Source organism: Amblyomma mixtum, chromosome 1 (assembly GCF_055824585.1).
Source record: "Amblyomma mixtum isolate Tamu chromosome 1, ASM5582458v1, whole genome shotgun sequence".
Classification (NCBI taxonomy): domain Eukaryota; kingdom Metazoa; phylum Arthropoda; class Arachnida; order Ixodida; family Ixodidae; genus Amblyomma; species Amblyomma mixtum.
The window spans coordinates 125082260-125104260 of record NC_143012.1 but is presented as its reverse complement, the minus strand read 5'-3'; the positions used below and the strand labels follow the sequence as shown (position 1 = coordinate 125104260).

Below are 22001 nucleotides of genomic sequence, written 5' to 3'. Positions count from 1 at the left end.
TGGATTGATGCGGCGGATTGAGGTGTAGCGAGGGAAGGGCCTGCTCTATTGTTTGGAGGCGGGCGTCGTACTGTGCAAGGCTCATCTCTAGGGTGTGCACCATGCGCGTAAATGCCGCTTCAATTTGTTGCTCGAACCGTTGGGAGAGGTGGTCGATGAGGTGATTGAATTTTGCCTCTAGACGCGCGTCCATCTCAGCGAGTTTAGCATCCAGGCGGGCCTCGAGGGATGTCAGGTCGGTCTGGGTAACGGGTGGGGGCTCTGTTGTTCGTTTTTTCTTGGGTGGGGGTGAGGGTGGGGATTGGGAGACGGACTCTTCCATGTTTTCTGTTGTTGTTTGAGGTAGTGGAGTGTGCTGGGCGGGAGGGACGGTTGGTGTAAGCTGTGGAAGGACGGAGGTGGGGGTCTTGATAAGAGAGGTAAGACGACTCACCTCGTCTCGCAGGGCCTGGAGCTCCCGGTCACGGGGATCCATAATACAACATTTTGGGCGAGTTGGTTACATACATTCATTATTACAGCGCAAATACGGCACAGAACAGGAAGGGGACACAACAGCGCTGTTGTGTCCCCTTCCTGTTCTGTGCCGTCTTTGCGCTGTAATAATGAACGGGGATCCACCTGTGTGGGCGGAGGGGCCGGGGGCTTGTTGGCATTGTTGACTCTGCCGGCCACTCTGTCCGCCCAGGAAAGTTGACGAGCCTGCTGGTCTTGGCGGCGACGAGATGATGAACGCGACTTGCTGGAGCGACGCACGTCGGTGCGGTCCGCGTCTCGGTCCGGTGTGCGGGAGATGTGCTGTTGCAGTGAGGCGGGCGGTGAGCGGCGTCCCCTGCCTTTGCATCCTCTAGTGCCGGTCATGTGGGCGCCTCCACATAGTATGCAGGCTGGGGTGCATGTCGGAGTGTCCTCTCGTGGGTGGGGGACGCCACACCTTGGTGTGTGCGCTGAAGGGTGCACACGTCCGAACGGTGTCCAGGTTGACGGCAGTTTGTACATGCGTCGAGGTGTCCTCTGTAGGGGGTGCAGTTGTGGAGGCCGCCTCCGTAGGAGATGGTTCTGGGCACCGGGCCCCCCCCCCCCCCCCCGGAAAGTAATAAGGATTGAACGGGTCTGTCCCATGCGGCGTGCATCAATGATGGGGGCCGTAGGGTTGCCCACGATGAGGTCTTCTAGAACCTGTGTCGGGGTTTCCTCCCAGTAGGCGTTGGTAATAACTCCCCTTACTGCACCATCCGGGGGGGCGATGTAGGCACTGACAGCGTAGGGTTGGTTTCGAATTTTGAGCTGTTGAATGGCGACCAGGCGAAGCGCGTCAGCTTGGTGAGGGGTGCTCATGGTGCATGTGTTGTTTATGGGGTGAATGCGCAACTGGGTGGCGTCTGGATCTTGGATGTCCTTGGCCGCAGCTATCAGGGCGAGGCGAAGCTGGCGCGGTTGAAGGTCGGTTAAATAAAGGCCTCCGTTCGAGCGGAAGACAATCTTGTAATCGCCCCCAGGTAACGGTGGCTGGCGTTGCGACCTTTGCGCCGCGAGACGCGCCGCTCGCAGCTGGGACGCTTGGTGTTTGGAATGTGTCGGTCGTGAGCCGGCGCTGGCGTTCGCCTCGTCCTGGATCTTCGGCGCATCTTTTTGGCGGGTGGGTAGGTTCAGGATATGAGTCCAGTCCCTGGGATTGTAGTCCATGGGGTTGATGGTCTCCCCGAGCACCTGGACCTCCATGCTCTCGCTGTGGGTGAGGTGGTAGGTGAACGCACGGTGGCGCGAGGCCTAGTGCGGCAGCTGGTCGGTTAGGGGTGGTTTGCGGCCCGTGCGCCCACGTAGGAGGGACCGTCGGCCACCAAAGTAGAGCTTATCGTAGTGCTCACCTTTACGAACGGTGTAGTGAAGAGGTGGGCACTGCGGGGCTCGTACTTCGAAGAAATCGCCGTGTTTGTACGGAGCCTATGCATAGCGCGTTCGCACTCACCGGCCCCCTAGCGGTCCTGCCACAGCTGCTGTATACTTTTCTCTTGAGGGATATTGGTAAACTGCCATCCATGATCTGAGAGAACCTGCCATTCCTATTCTTCTTATTCTCCTACTTATTTCCATCTCATAATCCGGATTAGTGGCCACTACTTGCCCTAATTAGGGGTATTCCCTTCAAACTTCAAGCACCTCGCTACCAATTGTGAACTGCTGTTCCCTTGCAAGACTGTTGAATATTACTTTGAATTTCTGCATATTCATTTTAAGACTTACCGTTCTGCTCTGCCTAACTCATTGATCATGCTTTGCAGTTAATGTCCTGAGTGACTTGGCAAGGCAATGTCATCAGCGAATCGCAGATTACTCAGGTATTCTCCATTAACTCTTATCCCAACTGTTCCCAATTCAGGCCCCGGAGTACCTCCTGTAAACATGCGGTGAATAGCATTGGCGAGATCGTGTCTTCCTGCCTCACACCTTTCCGTATTGGAATTTTATTGCTGACTTTATGGAGCACAATCGTAGCTGTGCAATCGTTACAGATATCCTCCAGTATTTTCACATAAGATTCGTGTTCCGCAAGTCCAGCATGGCTGCAGAGGTTTCCACTGGGTCAAATGCTTTCCCGCAATCAATGAATACTATATATAGGGGCTGGTTATATTCTGCGCATTTATAATGCGAATATTGTCTATTGTAGAGCATCTTTAACGAAAGTCTGTCCATTTCATTGAATTAAATCTAAGGTTGCTCTGATTTTATTTCCAGAAGAGGGCAAATACGGGCTGGTTGGTACATGTTTTACGAATTGCAAAAACAGCGCAACCAAAGACGAGACACAAGAGGAGGACAAAACAGCAGCGCTGACTAACAACCAAATGGTTTATTGCTACAGGTGAGGCAGCATATAAATGAAAAGGCACCGGTAAAAACACAAAATAAACATGAGAGAAAGATACCGCGCAACCACACAACATACTGAAAAAAGGCAAGTGAAAGGAAAGTTCCTTAGGTAGTAGATTTATCGATGGGCTGCTGATACAGGTGTTATCAAGCTTTTTGATATGGCAAGCCTCCGAAATGAGCCTCATGGTCTCATCTTTATAACGGCGATGACAGTGGTCCGATTGAGATGCGCTTCGCAATTAATCTTCACACTCAACACAGTCCACAGCAAGATGGTTTCTGCGAGACTTGTTCTCTACATCTTTTGCATGTTCATGCAGTCTATGGTTGATGCATCGTCCCCTCTCACGGATGTAGAAACTGGCAGTTTCTACATAGGTGAGACGATGCATCAACAATAGAGACAATTGAGATATAGAGACAAGAGGCTTGCCATATCAAAAAGCTTGGTGTATCAGCAAGGTGTGTTGCTGGGCGAGTTGGTCATCTTGAGAAAAAACAGACAAAGGACCAGAACAAGAAGGACACACAACTGCGCTGACTAACAACTTTTATTTCGGAAGGGGGCCGACCCGCGCCTTTTATACAAACTAGAGGGAATGATGCGCACAGATCAGCAAAGTGGGAGCATGGAAAGAGCCAATACATAGACCAACTATTCTTATCGTCACTGATAACCAACAACGCAGCCAAAACAAGCGAGAGAAGAAAAAAAGAGATAGAAACAACGGGGGAAACAAAGGCAGAGAGCGTAAAGAAACAATTCCAAAAAGTTCTAAAAAGATCCCGAAGAAGCCAACAACCAACACGGCTAAACGAATGACGATGAAACGTGACAGAGATGAACAGACAAGCATAAAAAGTGCAGGAAAAGCCTGCGGAAGATGTAAAAAAGCGGCACAGCTAAAAGATGACGGAATTAAAAGCGTTAAAACAGATACAAGCAAAAACCTGAGAAGCCGATGAGAATAAAAACAAGCAGGAAAGGTGGTCACTAAAACATGAAATTGAACAGACAACAGATCTCTAAAAACAAGCAATGAATCGTAAAAAACGTGTGGGCGATAAAACCTAAGGTGAAATAACAGAGAAGTTTTTACAGAAAAGTTTAAGATGGAAAACATCGCGAAAAGTGGGCGCCAACAAAACATCACGGAATGAAACCAAAAGAATGCACTGAATCAAATCGAAGCTGAGAGGAATGAACACTCTTTGTCTAACAGCGCAACTGGTGGTGTGCTAACACACTCATCTTTTAGCTTGCTAATAGTGGCTGCTTCAATGATTTCTCGGGTCAGTTGATTTAAGTTTTTTGCCAGAATATCTGTTTCCTTGAAAGTGGGGGAGATGCGTCGGCAAGGACTGCAATCACGGCAGTGGATGGCCAAATTACCGGACCTTTTATCCTCAGCATTAGCTTTATGCTCTAATAACCGCTTGTTGATACATCGGCCTGTTTGGCCGATGTACTTCCTGCCGCAGGGTAAAGGGATCGAATAGACAACACCCGATGAGCATGCTACGAACGGATCCCGATGCTTAACTGTGCAGTCTGGAATTTTTTCCCCAGAGCCGTTGACCTTTCTGCAGAGTCTAGAAAGCCGGTGAGGAGCAGAGAAAATGACTTAAACCTGAGTGCCCGCTTCGTGTAATCGTTTCAGAGAATGACACTTGGCAAAAATTGGTTGCTAACTTTCTTCAAGCCAATCTCAGCGTTCTCGCAGTAGAAGACCCGTTCCTAGTAAAAAACTCAAATGATACCATTCACTTCTTGCGAGAATATAGAAGCAGGGCCTACCTAGGTTTCTCCGTTGACGTGAAAGACCTCTACTATTCCATTCCGCATGACGATCTGCTCCATTGTGTAAATGATTGCATCGACAAGCACGGAGCTGTGGCTTTTCAAAATGCATGTGGCGTTTCTGCTAGTGGCTTTTTAGAATTATTGTCCGTATATCTCAGGTCTACTTATGCTGAGTGGAATGGATCTCTTTTTATACAGAAGCAGGGCATATGCATTGGGTCGTGCATCGCCCCTATCCTGAGCGACCTATTCTTGGCCATGCGTGACAGAGAAGTAAGCAGAAAGATTGCAAATTCACCGGTACTAAACATATTCAGATATGATCGATGATTATCTCATTTTTCTCGACTGTCCAGGCAATTCTTTCATGACTGAAGTTTCCAAGGTACTAGCCATTTTTAGAGAGTCTTTTCATCCCCTCGTTTTAACGCATGAAGTTCCGGAAAATAGCTGTCTTCGCTTTCTTGAACTTAAGCTGCACTTCTCACCCGATCACGTATGCTGGATCTTCGAACCAAGGGCCAATAAGCCACTTTTACCGTATGAGTCAGCGCATTCGAAATTGGTCAAACGAAACATAATCCAGGCCACCTTCAATAACGCATTACTCAAGTCCTGTGAGCACAGTCTCGAGAGCAGTTTCCTTAACCAAGCGCAGAGGCTTCTCAGCTCTGGGTACCCGGCCTTACTCCTCTCCTCAGTTGCTCAGAAAATGTTGAAAACGTGGCAAGGAAAGAACCTAACCTCAAGGGAAGGGCAGAGTCGCAATAAAAAGGTAGCTGTAATACCCTACATCCACCAACTGTCCCACAATCTAAAAAGAATTGGAAAAAGGGCAGGGGTAGACGTCATTTTCTCTGCTCCTCACCGGCTTTCTAGACTCTGCAGAAAGGTCAACGGCTCTGGGGAAAAAATTCCAGACTGCACAGTTAAGCATCGGGATCCGTTCGTAGCATGCTCATCGGGTGTTGTCTATTCGATCCCTTTACCCTGCGGCAGGAAGTACATCGGCCAAACAGGCCGATGTATCAACAAGCGGTTATTAGAGCATAAAGCTAATGCTGAGGATAAAAGGTCCGGTAATTTGGCCATCCACTGCCGTGATTGCAGTCCTTGCCGACGCATCTCCCCCACTTTCAAGGAAACAGATATTCTGGCAAAAAACTTAAATCAACTGACCCGATAAATCATTGAAGCAGCCACTATTAGCAAGCTAAAAGATGAGTGTGTTAGCACACCATCAGTTGCGCTGTTAGACGAAGAGTGTTCATTCCTCTCAGCTTCGATTTGATTCAGTGCATTCTTTTGGTTTCATTCCGTGATGTTTTGTTGGCGCCCACTTTTCGCGATGTTTTCCATCTTAAACTTTTCTGTAAAAACTTCTCTGTTATTTCACCTTAGGTTTTATCGCCCACACGTTTTTTACGATTCATTGCTTGTTTTTAGAGATCTGTTGTCTGTTCAATTTCATGTTTTAGTGACCACCTTTCCTGCTTGTTTTTATTCTCATCGGCTTCTCAGGTTTTTGCTTGTATCTGTTTTAACGCTTTTAATTCCGTCATCTTTTAGCTGTGCCGCTTTTTTACATCTTCCGCAGGCTTTTCCTGCACTTTTTATGCTTGTCTGTTCATCTCTGTCACGTTTCATCGTCATTCGTTTAGCCGTGTTGGTTGTTGGCTTCTTCGGGATCTTTTTAGAACTTTTTGGAATTGTTTCTTTACGCTCTCTGCCTTTGTTTCCCCCGTTGTTTCTATCTCTTTTTTTCTTCTCTCGCTTGTTTTGGCTGCGTTGTTGGTTATCAGTGACGATAAGAATAGTTGGTCTATGTATTAGCTCTTTCCATGCTCCCACTTTGCTGATCTGTGCGCGTGCGCATCATTCCCTCTAGTTTGTATAAAAGGCGCGGGTCGGCCCCCTTCCGAAATAAAAGTTGTTAGTCAGCGCAGTTGTGTGTCCTTCTTGTTCTGGTCCTTTGTCTGCAAGCGCTGTTTTTTCTCTAGCTGTATCAGCAGCCCATCAATAAATCTACTACCTAAGGAACTTGCCTATCTTTATCAGTGACCTGCCTTTTTTAGTAAAGTTGTGTGGTTGCGCGGTATCTTCCTCTTATGCTTATTTTGTGTTTTTACTCCTGCCTTTTCATTTATATGCTGCCTCACCTGTAGCAATAAACCATTTGGTTGTTAGTCAGCGCTGGTGTTTTGTCCTCCTCTTGTGTCTCGTCTTTGATTGCGCTGTTTTTCCAATTCGTAAATTTTATTTCCGATTACCTTAGCAAATACCTTGTAGACAAGAGACAGTAAGCTGATCGGTGTGTAATTCTTCAAGTCCTTGACGTCTCCTTTCTTATGAATTAAGATAATGTTAGCGTTCTTCCAAGCTTCTGGTACTCTTGGGGTCATAAGGCATTGCGTATATCGGGTGGTTAGTTTTTTCTAGCACAATCTCTCCTCCGTCCTTCAAGAGGTCTGCTGATACCTGATCATCACCTGCTGCTTTCCCCCTTTAAATCGCTACCAAGGCTTTCTTTACATCATGTTTCGTTGAAGAAGGATCAACGTCTGAGCTAGGTGGTAATGCATCACGAAAACGTTTAGCGCACTCACGACGAACGACAAGGTAGACAAGGTAAGCGCCTGTGTTGTCTTGTACCTTGTCGTTCGTCATGAGTGCGCTAAACTTTTTCGTGACACACAGATGAATGACGGGATATATTATCTCGAACAATACCACAGAAGATGTAACTTCCCGATTCACGGCCTTCCAGTCAAATCTGATGAAAACCTACACTCAGGCAAGCTACACACAACCGATTTTCAACCAGCAGATATCTCGGGAGTCCACCGGCTGCCATCCACAGGCGACCACATCCCACTGATCCTAGGGCAAGCTTCTGACAATTTCTGTTAAGCAGAAATGGCTCGGGCCTCGAAAGGGCCTTCCTGATTTCGTGCAAGAGGATCAGTCTCCTCTGCTGTTCTTTAACGATAACCTGTCTAATGGCAAGTTGTTCTGACTAGGACAGTCTCGGAGCAAAGAAAAGGGTTTTGAGTTCGTGTGGACCAAAAATGGGAAGGTCTTTGCAAAAAAGTCCAAAGGCGCATCTCTCATTCACATCAAGTTTTTGAATTTGAAAAACGAACATATATCCATCCATGTCTGACATAGGTTTCGTGAAATGTTTGGTTTGGTTTATGGGGTTTAACGTCCCAAAGCGACCAAGGCTATGAGAGACGCCGTAGTGGAGGGCTCCGGAAATTTCGACCACCTGGGGTTCTTTAACGTGCACTGACATCGCACAGTACACGGGCCTCTAGAATTTCTCCTCCAAAGAAATTCCAGCCGCCGCGGCCGGGATCGAACCCGCGTCTTTCGGGTCAGCAGCCGAGCACCATAACCGCTGAGCCACCGCGGCGGCGCGTGAAATGTTCCGATTTTGCTGAAGTCCGGAAGTTCTTTCAGTATCACACAGGCAATTCATTTCAGTTTACTCGAGTTAATATTCGCCGTACGCGGAAACACTGGAGCCATTTTTGTGCGCTAACTCACCCTTTTCACTCAAGTTCTGACGTTGTTACTCTCACGGAAGTGAATGCTTTGTCAGACGTGGTATTATATTTCTCACTGCCAGGCTACCAGTTATATTCATACACTCATTTACAACCAACAGGAGGAGGAATTGCAGATTTTGTTAAAGATTCTTGGTTCGTTTCCGAAATTAGAATTCCTTTTACTCAAGCAGAAGTAGTTGTGCTCCGCCTAAGTACACCTTGGTTGTCGCTGGTTCTTCTCACAATTTACCGCCCTACGTGCTGTAACGGTCGAGCCCTAGTAGCACAGATTGCTGCTGGAACATTGCAGCAATGTTACCTATTAGGCTGCATTAACGTGGCTAGTGTCCTCCTTTGGCAATATCAAGACAACATATGTTAAAAACATTGCTGCTACATTTCCCACGATGTTGTGTCCACATATGTACAACATTGCTGCAACGTTGCCACAATGTTTCATAACATCATATGTAACATTCTTGAAAATTTTAGCAACCCTGCACAAGCATGCAGGCCTGCCAATTGGTAAGCTTCACAACATATCATAACGCTTTTCGAGGACCAACGAGAGCGACCGGCACTTGAGCTCCACAATACAGTACAACATATGTAACTCATGCATACACTCACCTCCGAGCGGATAACATGTTGTTGTTGTTGTTGTGACTGAGAGAAGGATGAAAAGGAAATTGCACGGGCCTGCTACTGGCTCTAGACAAGCCACCACCGCTGCCACGTGCAGATAGAGGAGAGGTAAGAGATCAGAGGAAAGAGAAAAAGGCAAGAAAAGACGCGCGTCGCAGCAACAACTGCGTCCGCCGGAGCGGACGCTGCTGAAAAAATCAGATAAGCGGCCGAAACCGCGCTCGCCGAAGCGAGGACAGATACTCTTATCGCGGATAACATAGAGTCAAGCTTGTATAGCCGTTCCTGAATGGTGTGCCAAGGGTGACAGTGGCGAATAGGTAATAAACAAAGCTTTGCGACATATTAATCGAGCTGTGCATGCAATTTATAGCAGGCGCAGTAGAAGAGGTTCAGTTGCAATTAGTACTACTAGTTGAAAAAAATGTTTACTGTAGCAACAGTCGGGAAACTTCTGGAACTCTGTGCTTGAAATATATTTGTAATGTTGCTTTATTGTTATGATTCAAGCATTATAATAACGTTCATCAGGTTGTATTGCCTCAACGTTGCTTTTCGATGTTGTTCCAAAGATGGCAGATGGTATGTTATCCTAACGAATTTCTGAGCATTTGGCTGCAATGCATTAGCAGAAGGTGTCATCCTGACCAACTTATGGGCATGTTGCTGTAACGTTGGAGTATGTTGCACATTATAAAACATTGCCGACATTGTCATAACGTTCTGGCGACATTTTGTGCTACTAGGGAGTCTCTTTATCTGAGCTTGATTTTGCAATATCACCATTCTCCCGCGAAGAACACGTGTGCATTATCGGTGATATGAATAGCGATATTCTACATCCCACTGTGTCAACGGTCGCAGATTATCTGGACACTTTATCAAAGTGGGGCACTACAGTCCACAGCCCTACACGTGAGGAATACTTGTCTGGGCAGCTGGTCGCGTCTTGCATCGACCACACCAACGTGCGTTCTAAAAACCTGTCGGTGCGGTCTGCTGCGGTTGAGGTCAAGATTGCATACCACTATTTCGTTTCCAGCCGCCCTGCATTTATACACAGCCAGCAAAAGGTACTTGATCATAGGCATCTCGATGAAATAATAGCAAACAATGATTGGGATTCTTTTATTCAGTCTGTCCCCTGCGGGACTTATATTACAGTTTCGTCGAGTTTTTCGTTCACACAAAGCCAAATCTTCCCGCACGGTGACAGTTAAAAACAAAATTTAGACAATAAGTGGACGTCACCGCAATACTGGAAGCAATCTGCTCTGCGCTCGATCAAGACGTGCCCCAAACTCTTCTGAGCTACGACTGCAGTTTAAACGTGAACGAAACCATGTTAATGCCATGATCCGTCTGGCCAAGCGCAACCGCTTTAGGTGTCCATTTTAACAAGAAAACATGGTCATTCGTAAATAGTCTGAAAGGAGTGAGCGCTGCTATCTACAGTGGTACACACTTTATCTAAAATTTGCATCAAAAATGGACAGACCATTGCAAATGACTTCAACAAAACTTTTTTCTCTGGTCTCTGGTGCATCTCGAACCCCTCCTACCGATGTCCTATGCCTGATATAAGCGAAATTGTTTTAAGGTGTATACTTTTCAGTCTTAAACGTAACAAATCTCCTGGCCATGACGGTCTCACGGTTTCTGAATTGTGCAGAAATTTTTAAGCGATTAAAGCTGTTCTACTAGTTATCCTTAACAGTGACATTTCCAGTGGCATAATACCTATTTCAATGAAAGCTGCTAAAGTTATACCTTTGTACAAGAGTGGCTCCAGAAATATTATGAGTAATTACTGACCTATCTCTATTCTGCCATGCATTTGCCAAATTTCTGAGAAGCATCTACTACTTACCATGACGAATTTTTTGAATCGCAGTGTTCTATCATTGTGTAAGTACAGCTTCATACCAGGATAAGGAACAACGGTTCTTCTTGCAGAATTCTCTGCCTTGCTATATTCAACTTTAGATAAGAATCAAGTCGTATGCTCTCTTTTTCTGGACGTAAGCAGGGCTTTTGATACCATCTGCCGCGTTCTCTTGGTTAACTAACTTTCTGCAGATTGATTTCGAGGTTCGTTTTTACAACTGCTTACTAAATTTTTACAAGATAGGCGTCAATATGTGTCGATTTCAAGATTCCATAACGATGTCACGGCAATTTCCTCTGGAGTCCTGCAGGGTTCTATACTGAGTCCTTTATTATTCAATCTATACATTAATGATCTCGCTAACAATGTGCCTGCTTTGTTCCAGTATGCTGACAAAAGCGCTCGTCTGTGCAGCCTTCTTTCTTCGTCTTCTTTGCGCTGTACCCCCTGTCGTGACCGTACTTCTGGCCACGTGGGCCCGATCAAGCAGCTACCGTGAACAGTCGACAAGGCCGACGACCTCGCGACGGCGGTGGTGCAGTGGGGTGCTTGGAATGCCCCCCTCCGAGCCTAAGTGGATTAGTGCAGCGGACTTCCTTGAGCGGAGGTGACCGTGGCAGCAGCGGCAAAGGCAGGAGATGCGCAGGAGGTATTGTCAGAGCAACCACAGCGGAAGCGGAGGCGACATGGCGGCGCCAGTCACGCTGGCCGTTAAAGGGGCTGCGAAACACTGCTACCGGCTATACTTACCGGCTATACTTCAGGTGGATTCTTTATGTCACACAGATGCTGACTTAAAAAGAATTACAGGAATCGATGCACAGGAACAGGAGTTATTCAGTGAAGAAATTTCAAAATACAAGCAAGCAAAATGCTGCCCTGAACTCAATTTTGGCGGGGCTTCCCACTCTTATTTCGCTCTCCCAATGACGGCACCTGGCGCAACCAATCAAAACAGCCAGCCAGAGCACGTCGCGGAAGTTTGTACTCCATGGTTGCCTGCTCTCTGTGAGACTGGCATCGTTGTTTCCATGCCGGAGCGCCCCTGGTGGTGTATTTTTATTTTGCTTGCTTTGCAGGGCTTTTATCTAAGACAAACAAATTGTTTTTGTTGATCTAATATAAAACGCAGACAGGTGACAAAATGCGTCTCTATTTATTCACACAATTTGCAGTATATTTACTGTTTGTCCGGTCATCAATCTCGCGCCAGGTGATGTCATATCCGCTGCTAAAAACCCGCCGCTGTGTGGCGACACCATCAGAGCCATGAAGTTGTTTTTGGGAGGACATTAAAATATTAAAAAACGGAATGTACGCGGTATTACCGACGCTAATAGCACCATTATAACTCACTATATGCAATCAACAGGCAAAACAGTTAACTAAGATTGAAGGTTTGAAGGTTTGAAGGTTTATTTCCGCAACTAGGTGTTGCGAGGACAGCCAGGGAAAAAGCTGTATAGACAGCTTGAGAGGTCCTGGCTTCCTCTTACAGTGCAGCATTGACGGCGGCGGAATAGGACATCAAACAAATAGTAAGAAAAAACTCGTATGTTCTGTACATAGAATGACACATGTACGTTCAGTAAGCAGTACATTCTGCTTGTAAAAGAAAAAAGAACTATATTAGGTCAAAGAGACTATAAAGGCAAACACAGGGAGGAGAAAATAAAGGACAGCAGAACTGACAGGTGCACTCAAAATGGTAATAGCAAGAAAAAAAAGAACTACACGAATATTTGGGGCAATTCTTTCAGAGAAATATTGGAGACATCAAGATTCTTGTGGCAGTACAACTGGTTCAGAAGTGTCGGTAAGGTATGCTACAACATTTGTTTGCCATAGTTTGTACGGCATTTCTTAACATTCCAAGGCTCTGCTGCGCGGGTATCATACACAGTTCTGCTTTGCTCTAACCTAGCAAGTGTAAGTAAGAAGTCATCATTTTTCATTATGGCGAGTTTATATTTATAGCACAGCCTATAGTTATACATGGATTTCATTGGAATAACGTTGTGTCGGTGGAAAAGGCTCTCAGTGTGGAAGAAATACGGCACTTTACATGCAATGCGTATAATACGTTTTTGTAAGACAGTGAGTTTGTTAATATTTTCAGCTGTTGTTGTTGCCCACACCATACATCTGTGTTTCTGGGCCCCTTTAATTGAAGACTGCTGTGTCCCCGACTCGTGTTCTGGACATCCGGCGGGGAAGCAAGTTCATTCACCTGCGGGTAGACTGCGGGAGATTCCTTTCCAGCCGTGTGGGATTAGTCAGCATCTACCCCTTCCCATCGACCCAGCTGCGAGAGAGTGGAACAGCCCGCACCGCCCCTGCCGTGGGTGGTAACACCAGCGTCTACTTCGGTCCATCCGATTGGACAGTGCTCTTCGAACTTTATTCCCCAGCCAGGGATCTGGGGAATTCGAACACTATTTAACTCAGCTGTGAGTGTGGCCGAGAGAAGCCTGCTAGCTCCAGTTGACTATGGTTGACGAAGACGTTCCCCTTCCACTGAGAGCCATTCTCAGTCGCTCTATGTAAATAATGTAAATAAGTGTATAAAGTTTTTCGTTACCTTCCTCTAAACCCAGTCCCCCATCCTCCTCGTCCAATCACCGGTCTCCGGCCATGCTACCCGGCTCGCAACAACTGGTTGGCAGCGGTGAGATCGTCTGCGTGGTGTCCGTGCTCCGGTTTTGGTGAGTGTACTGCCTTCTCTCCTTGAGTATTGCCAGGCTTAGCTTTTGTGCTGCTCTTCCTGGTAGTGTAAGTTGGTTGCAGTAGCCTGTTCGGATGTGAACCTTGCTTTGCACCAACATCCTTGAGAGACTAGCGATCACATTATCAGCGAGCACTTAAGGGCAGTCATGGACTGGCGAAAGCTGCATAAGATGGACCTGATCTCCTTATCGGGGGAATCAGGGATTGATTGTGGGAAAACTATGAAGAAATTGCAGGTTGTCAGTGCGATAGAAGACCTCGGTTTTGAGGATGAGGAGATAGAGGAGCACTGGGAGGAAATCAAAAGAAGAGAGGAATTAGAGGAAGGAAAAAGAAAAGAGGTTAAAGGAACAAAAAAAGAAAGAAGAGTTAGAGGAACGAAAAAGAAAAGAGGAGTTAGAGGAATGGAAAAGAAAAGAGGAATTGGAATTAGCGGAACAAAAGAGGAAAGATGAGGTGGAGCTAGAAAAGAAGCGACTAGAGGTGAAGCTAGCTGAAGCTCAATCAAAAGCAGGCACGACCTCGGTGGTGAGCAGTCAGTCATCAAAGCCGCCCAAAATTAAAGACCTTATGTCACCTTTCAAAATGGGCGAGGATATCGGGCTGTTCATTGTGAACTTTGAGCGCACGTGCGAAAGGCATAACTTTCTTCGCACAACTTGGCCTCAGCACCTTTTAACGGTTCTGCCATGTGAGGCTGCTGACGTGCTTGCTTGGCTGACAAAGGTGGAGGCGGATGATTATGATAAAGTGAATGCCACTTTGCTAAAAAGGTACCGCCTGTCAGCCGACGCCTTCCGTCGCGTTTCAGAACCACGGGGAAGCGGCCCTCTGAGTCATTCCTAGATTTTGCATACGGTCTTAGGGCAAATCTGATCGAATGGCTCAAGGCCGTGGAGGTTTACGAGGACCGTGACAAAGTTATGGAAGAAATATGTTTGGAACAGTTTTACAACTGTTTAAATGAGGAAACGCGGCTCTGGGTGCAAGACAGGCCCGGAAAGAAAAGCTTAGAGTGCGCCGCCGAGCTCGCAGAAGAGTTCCAGGTGAGGCGCGAAACAGGAAAGGAAAGCTTGCGGGCAGTAACAAAGCCCTACAGGGAGTTCGGGAGGCGCCCACTGCGGAACGAGAATACAGCAGTCCCGCCGAAGGTAGAGAAAGCGGCAGATGAGGGGGACCGCGAAAAAGATTCCGGCGGTAGAAATGACGCGGACAAAGAAAAAAAAAGAGAAGCGTCGTGCTAAAGCCTTCGAGGCGAGGAGACCGGCAGTATGTTTCCGCTGTCACGAGCCAGGGCATATCGCGAGTGGCTGTCGAAGGACTAAGCTGGTTTTTTCTCTCACTACTCTCGACAAGGAAAATATGCGCCTACTTGAGCCGTACATACGTGAAATGACCGTGAATGGGCGACGGTGTCGCGTCCTGCGCGACTCCGCCGCCACAATGGGTGTAATGCACCCTTCGCTCGTTTCACCGAAAGATTTCACTGCGGAAAGCGCGTGGATCCGGCAGGTGGCCCAGGAGGACAGTGTCTGTCTGCCGGTCGCGCGCGTCATCATTGAAGGCCCGTTTCGGGTGCTGCATACCGAAGCGGCGGTGTCAGCAACCTTACCGGAGCAGTGCCCTACCTATTTTCAAACCACTCGGAAGACGAGCTAAAGAAGAGGGGCTTGAGCTACAACGAAACCCATAACAAAGGCACTAGTGATGATTTGTTTGAACTCGCTGGCAACAAAGAAATGGGTCACAGGGCAATACCGAACACTCAGAGTCATGCCGATTTGAAAGGGAGAGACGAGGCAAAGGCAGCTCAGGGTCAGGTAGACTGCGAAAAATCTCATCTGAATACAGCTGGTGAGACACCCGAGAAAGGTTCTTTAAAGGTAGATGACGACAGAGTCGCAGCGGCCCGCGACAGAACGCCAGACAGTAAAGAACCGAGCTCAGACAAAATCGCTGAGGCGTGGGAATTTTCAGAGAGGTTGCTACCTAGCACTGACAGCAGGGCTCAGGTAGTTTAACAGAGTACACTGTGGGGCCAGTTGGTCATACATAATCTGAACGAACAAACGTAGCGTTTAAACAGGACACAGAAAGATGAGGACATGTTCAGTTGTAAGTTGTAGCCTCGCCCTGTCCTCATCTTTCTGTGTCCTGTTTAAATGCTACGTTTGTTCGCTCAGGTAGTTTCCCTACACAAGGAAGATTCCGCACGCAACGAGCCTCTGGGAATTACTGGGTCAGCTTTTGACGCTGCGGCGAGGGCCAGCCCCTTAACACGTGACGGCACCGCGATAACAGAAGGCGCGCGCAACAAATCCGCTGGGGCACCTTTCAAAAGGCGGCGCCGTACAACGAAAACTGAATGGTGTGGAGTCGCAAAGCAAAAAGTGCAGGTCGAGCTTTTACAAATGAGGACCACGCGTAACTTCACGGAGTTGCCACCGCGGCACTCAAGAACTCACAGGAGTCGCGTGAAGAAAAGATCGACTAAGCGGGCCCATACAGGGCGTAAGCCACTTGCTCCATTGTTGGACCGCAGCAAGGGTTGTCATGAGACATGTGACACCTGCTGCCTGCTGAAGAAAGAAGCGCGCGGCCGCCAGACAAAAGGGCGCCGTAGAGCGCGCGTGGGTCAGACAGAGACGGGGGTGCAGGGAACCGAGAGGGGAAAGCTTCTCGTGTAAAGCTCTTTCAGCGATGCCCGGGCTTTGCATGCCAGTCGCAAAGAGACGGGAACTAATCAGCCCCGCAGCTTTTTGGAAACCGTAGCTGGTAGAACGGCAGCCCGACCACGCCGAGCGCGGCTGAAGTAGGGGTATTCTAGGAATACTTCTTTCTTGTATTTACTGTTTCTTTTTATTCATGTACGGTAGAAAGACGCAAACGAAGTTTGAGCTTTTATGCCTGTGTAGGATTTTGTACTTCCGTGTTTTCTGGCCGTAATGATGTAGCTTAAATGCGCTTGTTAATTCTCTGCGTAAAAGAGGTTTTTTTGTTATGACAGCATTGGAGGTTTTGGAATGGATAGTTGCAGTGTGTGGGTTTTGGGTGTTATGTATAGATTAGCGCTTGAGATTACGTGAGCAGTAGTGGAGCTCTACTGTCTCCTCGTCTGATCTATCGGGGCCGTCGGTCTGTGGATCGCAACGGCAGCTGTAATTTCTTCCAGCACAAAACCTGATGCAAAATTGAAAAATGCGATGGCCTTTAATCGCCCGCATAGGCCACGTCCGCAGCTCACCCAACCAGACCGCCTGATGGGGGGAGCCAAAGGGGGAGTTAATCGAGCAACACAGTTTAAGGCCTTGTTCTTTGTTTTGCCTGGCACGACTTGGGAGAAGGTGGTGCTCTTGCCTTGCCGGGGTGGGGGCATTGTGCAGACTTGACCACTAATGCTCTAGCTGAGACCCTTGGCCTGCAGACACCGACCCTGGGATCACCCAGGAAACAGAGGACCTGCCTGGCTGATGCGGCCTCTTCAGAGGACAGCAAGGAGCTGTAACCCCTTTCGAGGCCTCTACCTGGCGGCGGACGAGCTGTCGTGACCGTACTTCTGGCCACGTGGGCCCGATCAAGCAGCTACCGTGAACAGTCGACAAGGCCGACGACCTCGCGGCGGCGGTGGTGCAGTGGGGTGCTTGGAATGCCCCCCTCCGAGCCTAAGTGGATTAGTGCAGCGGACTTCCTTGAGCGGAGGCGACAACGGCGAAGGCAGGAGATGTGCAGGAGGTATTGTCAGAGCAACCACAGCGGAAGCGAAGGCGACGTGGCGGCGCCAGTCACGCTGGCTGTTAATTGAAGACTGCTGTGTCCCCGACTCGTGTTCTGGACATCCGGCGGGGAAGCAAGTTCATTCACCTGCGGTAGACTGCGGGAGATTCCTTTCCAGCCGTGTGGGATTAGTCAGCATCTACCCCTTCCCATCGACCCAGCTGCGAGAGAGTGGAACAGCCCGCACCGCCCCTGCCGTGGGTGGTAACACCAGCGTCTACTTCGGTCCATCCGATTGGACAGTGCTCTTCGAACTTTATTCCCCAGCCAGGGATCTGGAGAATTCAAACACTATTTAATTCGGCTGTGAGTGTGGCCGACAGAAGCCTGCTAGCTCCAGTCGACTACGGTTGACGAAGACGTTCCCCTTCCACTGAGAGCCATTCTCAGTCGCTCTATGTAAATAATGTAAATGAGTGCATTAAGTTTTTCGTTACCTTCCTCTAAACCCAGTCTCCCATCCCCCTCGTCCAATCACCGGTCTCCGGCCATGCTACCCAGGTCGCAACACCCCCATGATGAATTATTACAAACTCGCCCAGCTGTCCATCCTTCTTCAAAGGATGCTGACGACACTGTCATTGTGCCACGTGCAAGGAAATGCATTGATGCTGTTACAGCATTACAGACAGCAGCTATTAGAGCCATGGACTGGTTTAAGTCTAATCTTATCGACGTTAATACTTTTAAAACGCGACTTATGTGTTTTCATAACCCATTAAAACAAGTCGAGTTGAGTCACCCTGTTTATTTCCATACTTCCTCATGTTTTCATTGTAACTGTGTACCAGTAAAATATGCACAGTCGGTCAAATATCTTGGCCTGATCTTCGAGAGTGATCTCTCTTGGAACTCACACCTTTCTTTTGTTTGCCAAAGACTTTGTGCTGCATCGTGTGTCTTGTATAATATTAGATATTTTATGCCTTTTTTCTGTCCGTAAATGTGTTGCACATGCTCTAGCCCATAGTGTGCTCAGATACAGAATTACTGTTGATGGTCACTGCACGGTTCGCTGGCAACACAGGGTGAATTCGGTTTTGCGTTCGCTTCTAAAGAATATTGCCTACGACCTGTCCATTGGTAATGACATAGATATTTTTAGAAGACTACAGCTTCCAAGTTTAACGCCGTGTTAACAGAAACTATTGTGCTAAGACTTTTCTGGTGCAGTCAGTTCACCACTCAATATGTTCCTGCTCGGGATTTAAGACCAAAATACCGCTACTGCATTCTTCGCTCCTCAACCCGGTACGGAAAGCGCACACGTCATTACTATGTCCCTGCCTGCTTCAATAGTTGGCCACCCAGTGCACTCCACATGAAAACTAAACACACCCTGAAAAAAACTTTGCGGTATGTCTCCGTGTTGCTTCGTGCCCCGTAAATATTTCATATGTGTTACTGTCTTAATTTAAAATTACTGTCATTTCTCTCGATGTTGTAATAGTTATTATTTGTTTCTCTGTGTTGCTGAGCTTTTTTTTTTTGCCAAGTTCATTGCCTCGTCTCCATTTTCCTTTGTTTCGCCAATGTTCGCTGTCTGCCAGGCGCTCCCAGTCAGGCCCTTTGAGGCTTCGGTAGGCCTGATTTATGTTGCGTGAGAATTAACTTGAATAAAAGTACCTACCTATCTATCTATCCTTCGTTAGTGGCGGGATGTCCCACTGCTGCCTCTCTCATCAATGTTCTGACTGCATTCACCACTGTAGAGATTTGTGTAGAACCCTTCAGCCACATCACCTTGACCATATTGCTAGTGGCATTGCCCTCTTTGTCTCCTATCGCACACCCATGTCTAGTTTCCTCCTTACTGTTTCTAGGCTGCCTCCATTCTTTAGAGCCAGTGCTGCCAACCTCCACAGCCACTTTTTCCCCATTTGCAACCAAAAATTCCCTAGACTTCTCTAGATACGAAAAATAGTGTTCAATTGTACATTATAAAATTGTATATTTATGCATAGTTCGGTAGCAAGCTTTATCATGCAACTACCCTATTACCAGACGTTGGTAAGCAAATTAGCTGTAAATCTGAAATGAAGGATGTAAAATGAAGAACTTTAAAATGAAGCTACAAGATAAACCATAGCGCTCTTTGAAAATTACAAATTAAAGGCTCTATATCGTATATGTCTTTTTTTTTCACTGTACGCAAGATATTAGTAAACATGCATCGGCATGTGGAATTAAATGAATTTTTTTCCCTCATGTTACGTCGGTTTACACTTCAGCCGAAGGATAGCATGTACAGAATGCCTGGAGGTCGCTTGAGCAGGGCAGTAAACTGCGATATGAAAGCTTGCTTGTTCATTTGCTGCGACTGCTCTCGAGGGTGGCTGACGTAACAGTTTGAGTCAGTTAAAACAATGAAGCAGTGTATGCCTCATGTGATTTGTTCGAAGTGATGGAACTGGAAATTATGGTTTATGATTTTGGAGGGTTCAAAAGTGACCCAGGCTATGAGGGATGAAACAGTGAAGGGCTCCGGAAATTTCGACCACCTGGGGTTCTTTAACGTGCACTGGCATCACACAGTACACGGGCCTCTAGAATTTCGCCTCCATCGAAATTCGACTACCGAGGCCAGGATCGAAGCCTCGTCTTTCGGGTCAGCAGCCGAGCACCATAACCACTGAGCCACTGTGGTGGGTGAACTGGCAATTGTTCCCCTAGTTAGACTCGCTAAGATTTTCAACATGGCTCTCTTTTACAAAAAAAATGGTGCTGTTGTTCTTTCCTAGTTATCAAAATAAACATGCAGGTATGCTTACTAAATAGGAATTTAATGTCATGCAGCCAGCTCCAAACACAGCGTGAGGAAGGGGCACGCGTGTCGAGCGAAGCACGCCAGGTCACAGCAGCGGGTGCCACGTCAGGGACCATACACAACCGACTACATCCGTATGCAAGCGACTGAAAATTGAGCAGTGCAGTGCTGCGAAAAATCTGTAACTTGTTGGAACGTCGCCGCTCTGACTGCTGGAGCCGCTCCAATGGGTCTAAACAGCTGCTGCGCTGCAGCAACAAAGCGTTTTCACCTCCACGTGAAACAGGCTTTACTCGAGCGTGCGGCGGTGTTGTGTGGGCCTGTGTCAGTTGTAGAGAAAAAGCAAGGAAAAGCTTGTACTGTCTTCCCAACTTGAGGGGGAAAAAAATTATTCTCCTAGCAAATGAAATTTCCCTAGATTATACAAAAAATTCTTTTTCCCCTAAACGACGTCCAAATTCCCTAGATCTAAGGAAAAATCCCCAGGGTTGGTAGCGCTGTTTAGAGCATACTCGATTCCCATGTTAAGCTTCATTACGTCGGCTACCTTGCGCTTACTTATTATATTTAATATACCTGCCAGTTCTATTCTGTCGGGTCATCGGCATCTGTGAGAACCTTCTCAAGATGATCCTGATCAGAGTCGGGTAAAGAAAGAAGAAAACCAATTGACTGTCTTTGGCACAATCTCAGGAAGGTGCAATGTTGTTGTCTAGGCTGCTACTGATGTGGGTACAGGTCGTAGGCAATATTCTTTAGAAGCGAACGCAAAACCGAATTCACCCTGTGTTGCCAGCGAACCGTGCAGTACAGTAATTCTGTATCTGTTGGTAAGACCAATTGGAGAACAGAAAGTTGGGCTAGTTTGGTTGATATGCACACTGAAGAAATTGCGCAGAAAAACGAGGACAAAGCAAGACAAGACAAGGACAAGCGCTTGTCTTGCTTTGTATGAAGACCAATTGGGCTCACCAATTGGAAACCCAACTGGATATTCCATTTGGAGTGCAAACTGCACTGGTCCAACTGGAACCAGTTGGAAGTCCAATAGGTTGCTGTGGGTTTTTTTGTTTTGTTTTACTGGGAGATGTATCCTATCCTTGAGTCACCCCACTATACATTTGCATGTGTATTTTCCTCATGTGGTCCAAAAATGTCGTTTTCCAGAAAAAAAATGCTATTTGAAACTATGTGTTGTGCTATGCTAATCATGTCTCGGTGTCATGCGTGTAGTGAGCACAAGTGGCTGCTCTCAAAGGTCTTGCGTGCATCACAATGCTGTAGAAAGAAACAACACGATGCCACAGAGGCGCACTCAGCTTCCTTGACCTGACACACAGCTTGGTTCGTCGGAGGGAGCCTCTGCGAGGGCTCGCAGCTTCTCGTGGAGATACTCTGTCTGGAGGGCCAGCTGCTGCAGTCGCCGCCTGGTGGCAGCCAGAGGGACTGACCAGCTGCTCCCCGGCTGTCGCGAGCCACTGCAAATGGGCAGCAGACACAGCACTGAAACAATTGAGTACGCTCATAAGTCACACCCCAATAAATGTCGTGTCTGCTAGCCTCCAGATGCACCACCCGTCACCAACTTAGCAGCGCAACGAAAAAGGCCTGCCCCACCACTGCCACACACGGAACCCCTTCCTTCACAGCAAGCCGACACACTGCAGCACCACAGAGCGATCGAGGAAGCATCTTGGATCTCGCGGACTCTCGTGGCCGACACAAAAACCAGGGCAACAGAGCACCTCCGCATTTGCACATGATTGAGGAATGTTCCCTGCTGCCGCCTGGCCACAGTTAGAGAGCCTGAACAGGGACGCAGAACGTGGAGGCCACGAGCACAATTAAAAAGACCCAATTTGGACGCTGCTGGAGGGAAATGGGGGAGAGGAGTGTCCTAATCTACAGCCGTGTTCCCCCCGACTGAGGAACTACTTCCAGGGAAAGAAAAGGCAACGTGAAAATAGC

At 47.6% G+C, this 22001-nt stretch overlaps 1 protein-coding gene and 1 pseudogene across 1 annotated transcript in view; one reads left to right on the top strand and one right to left on the bottom strand.

The window, feature by feature from the left end:
• The first annotated feature begins 1720 nt into the window (after positions 1 to 1720).
• On the top strand, positions 1721 to 19107 carry LOC149367550 (uncharacterized; annotated as a pseudogene).
• The window catches only part of LOC149367547 (uncharacterized), an 88086-nt gene continuing 77992 nt past the window's right edge, over positions 11908 to 22001 (bottom strand). Inside the window, exon 5 of the mRNA XM_089556134.1 lies at positions 11908 to 21511. Within this exon, the coding sequence (XP_089412260.1) occupies positions 21349 to 21511 (163 nt within the window). The 3' untranslated portion in view covers positions 11908 to 21348. The remainder of the gene's footprint in view (positions 21512 to 22001) is intronic.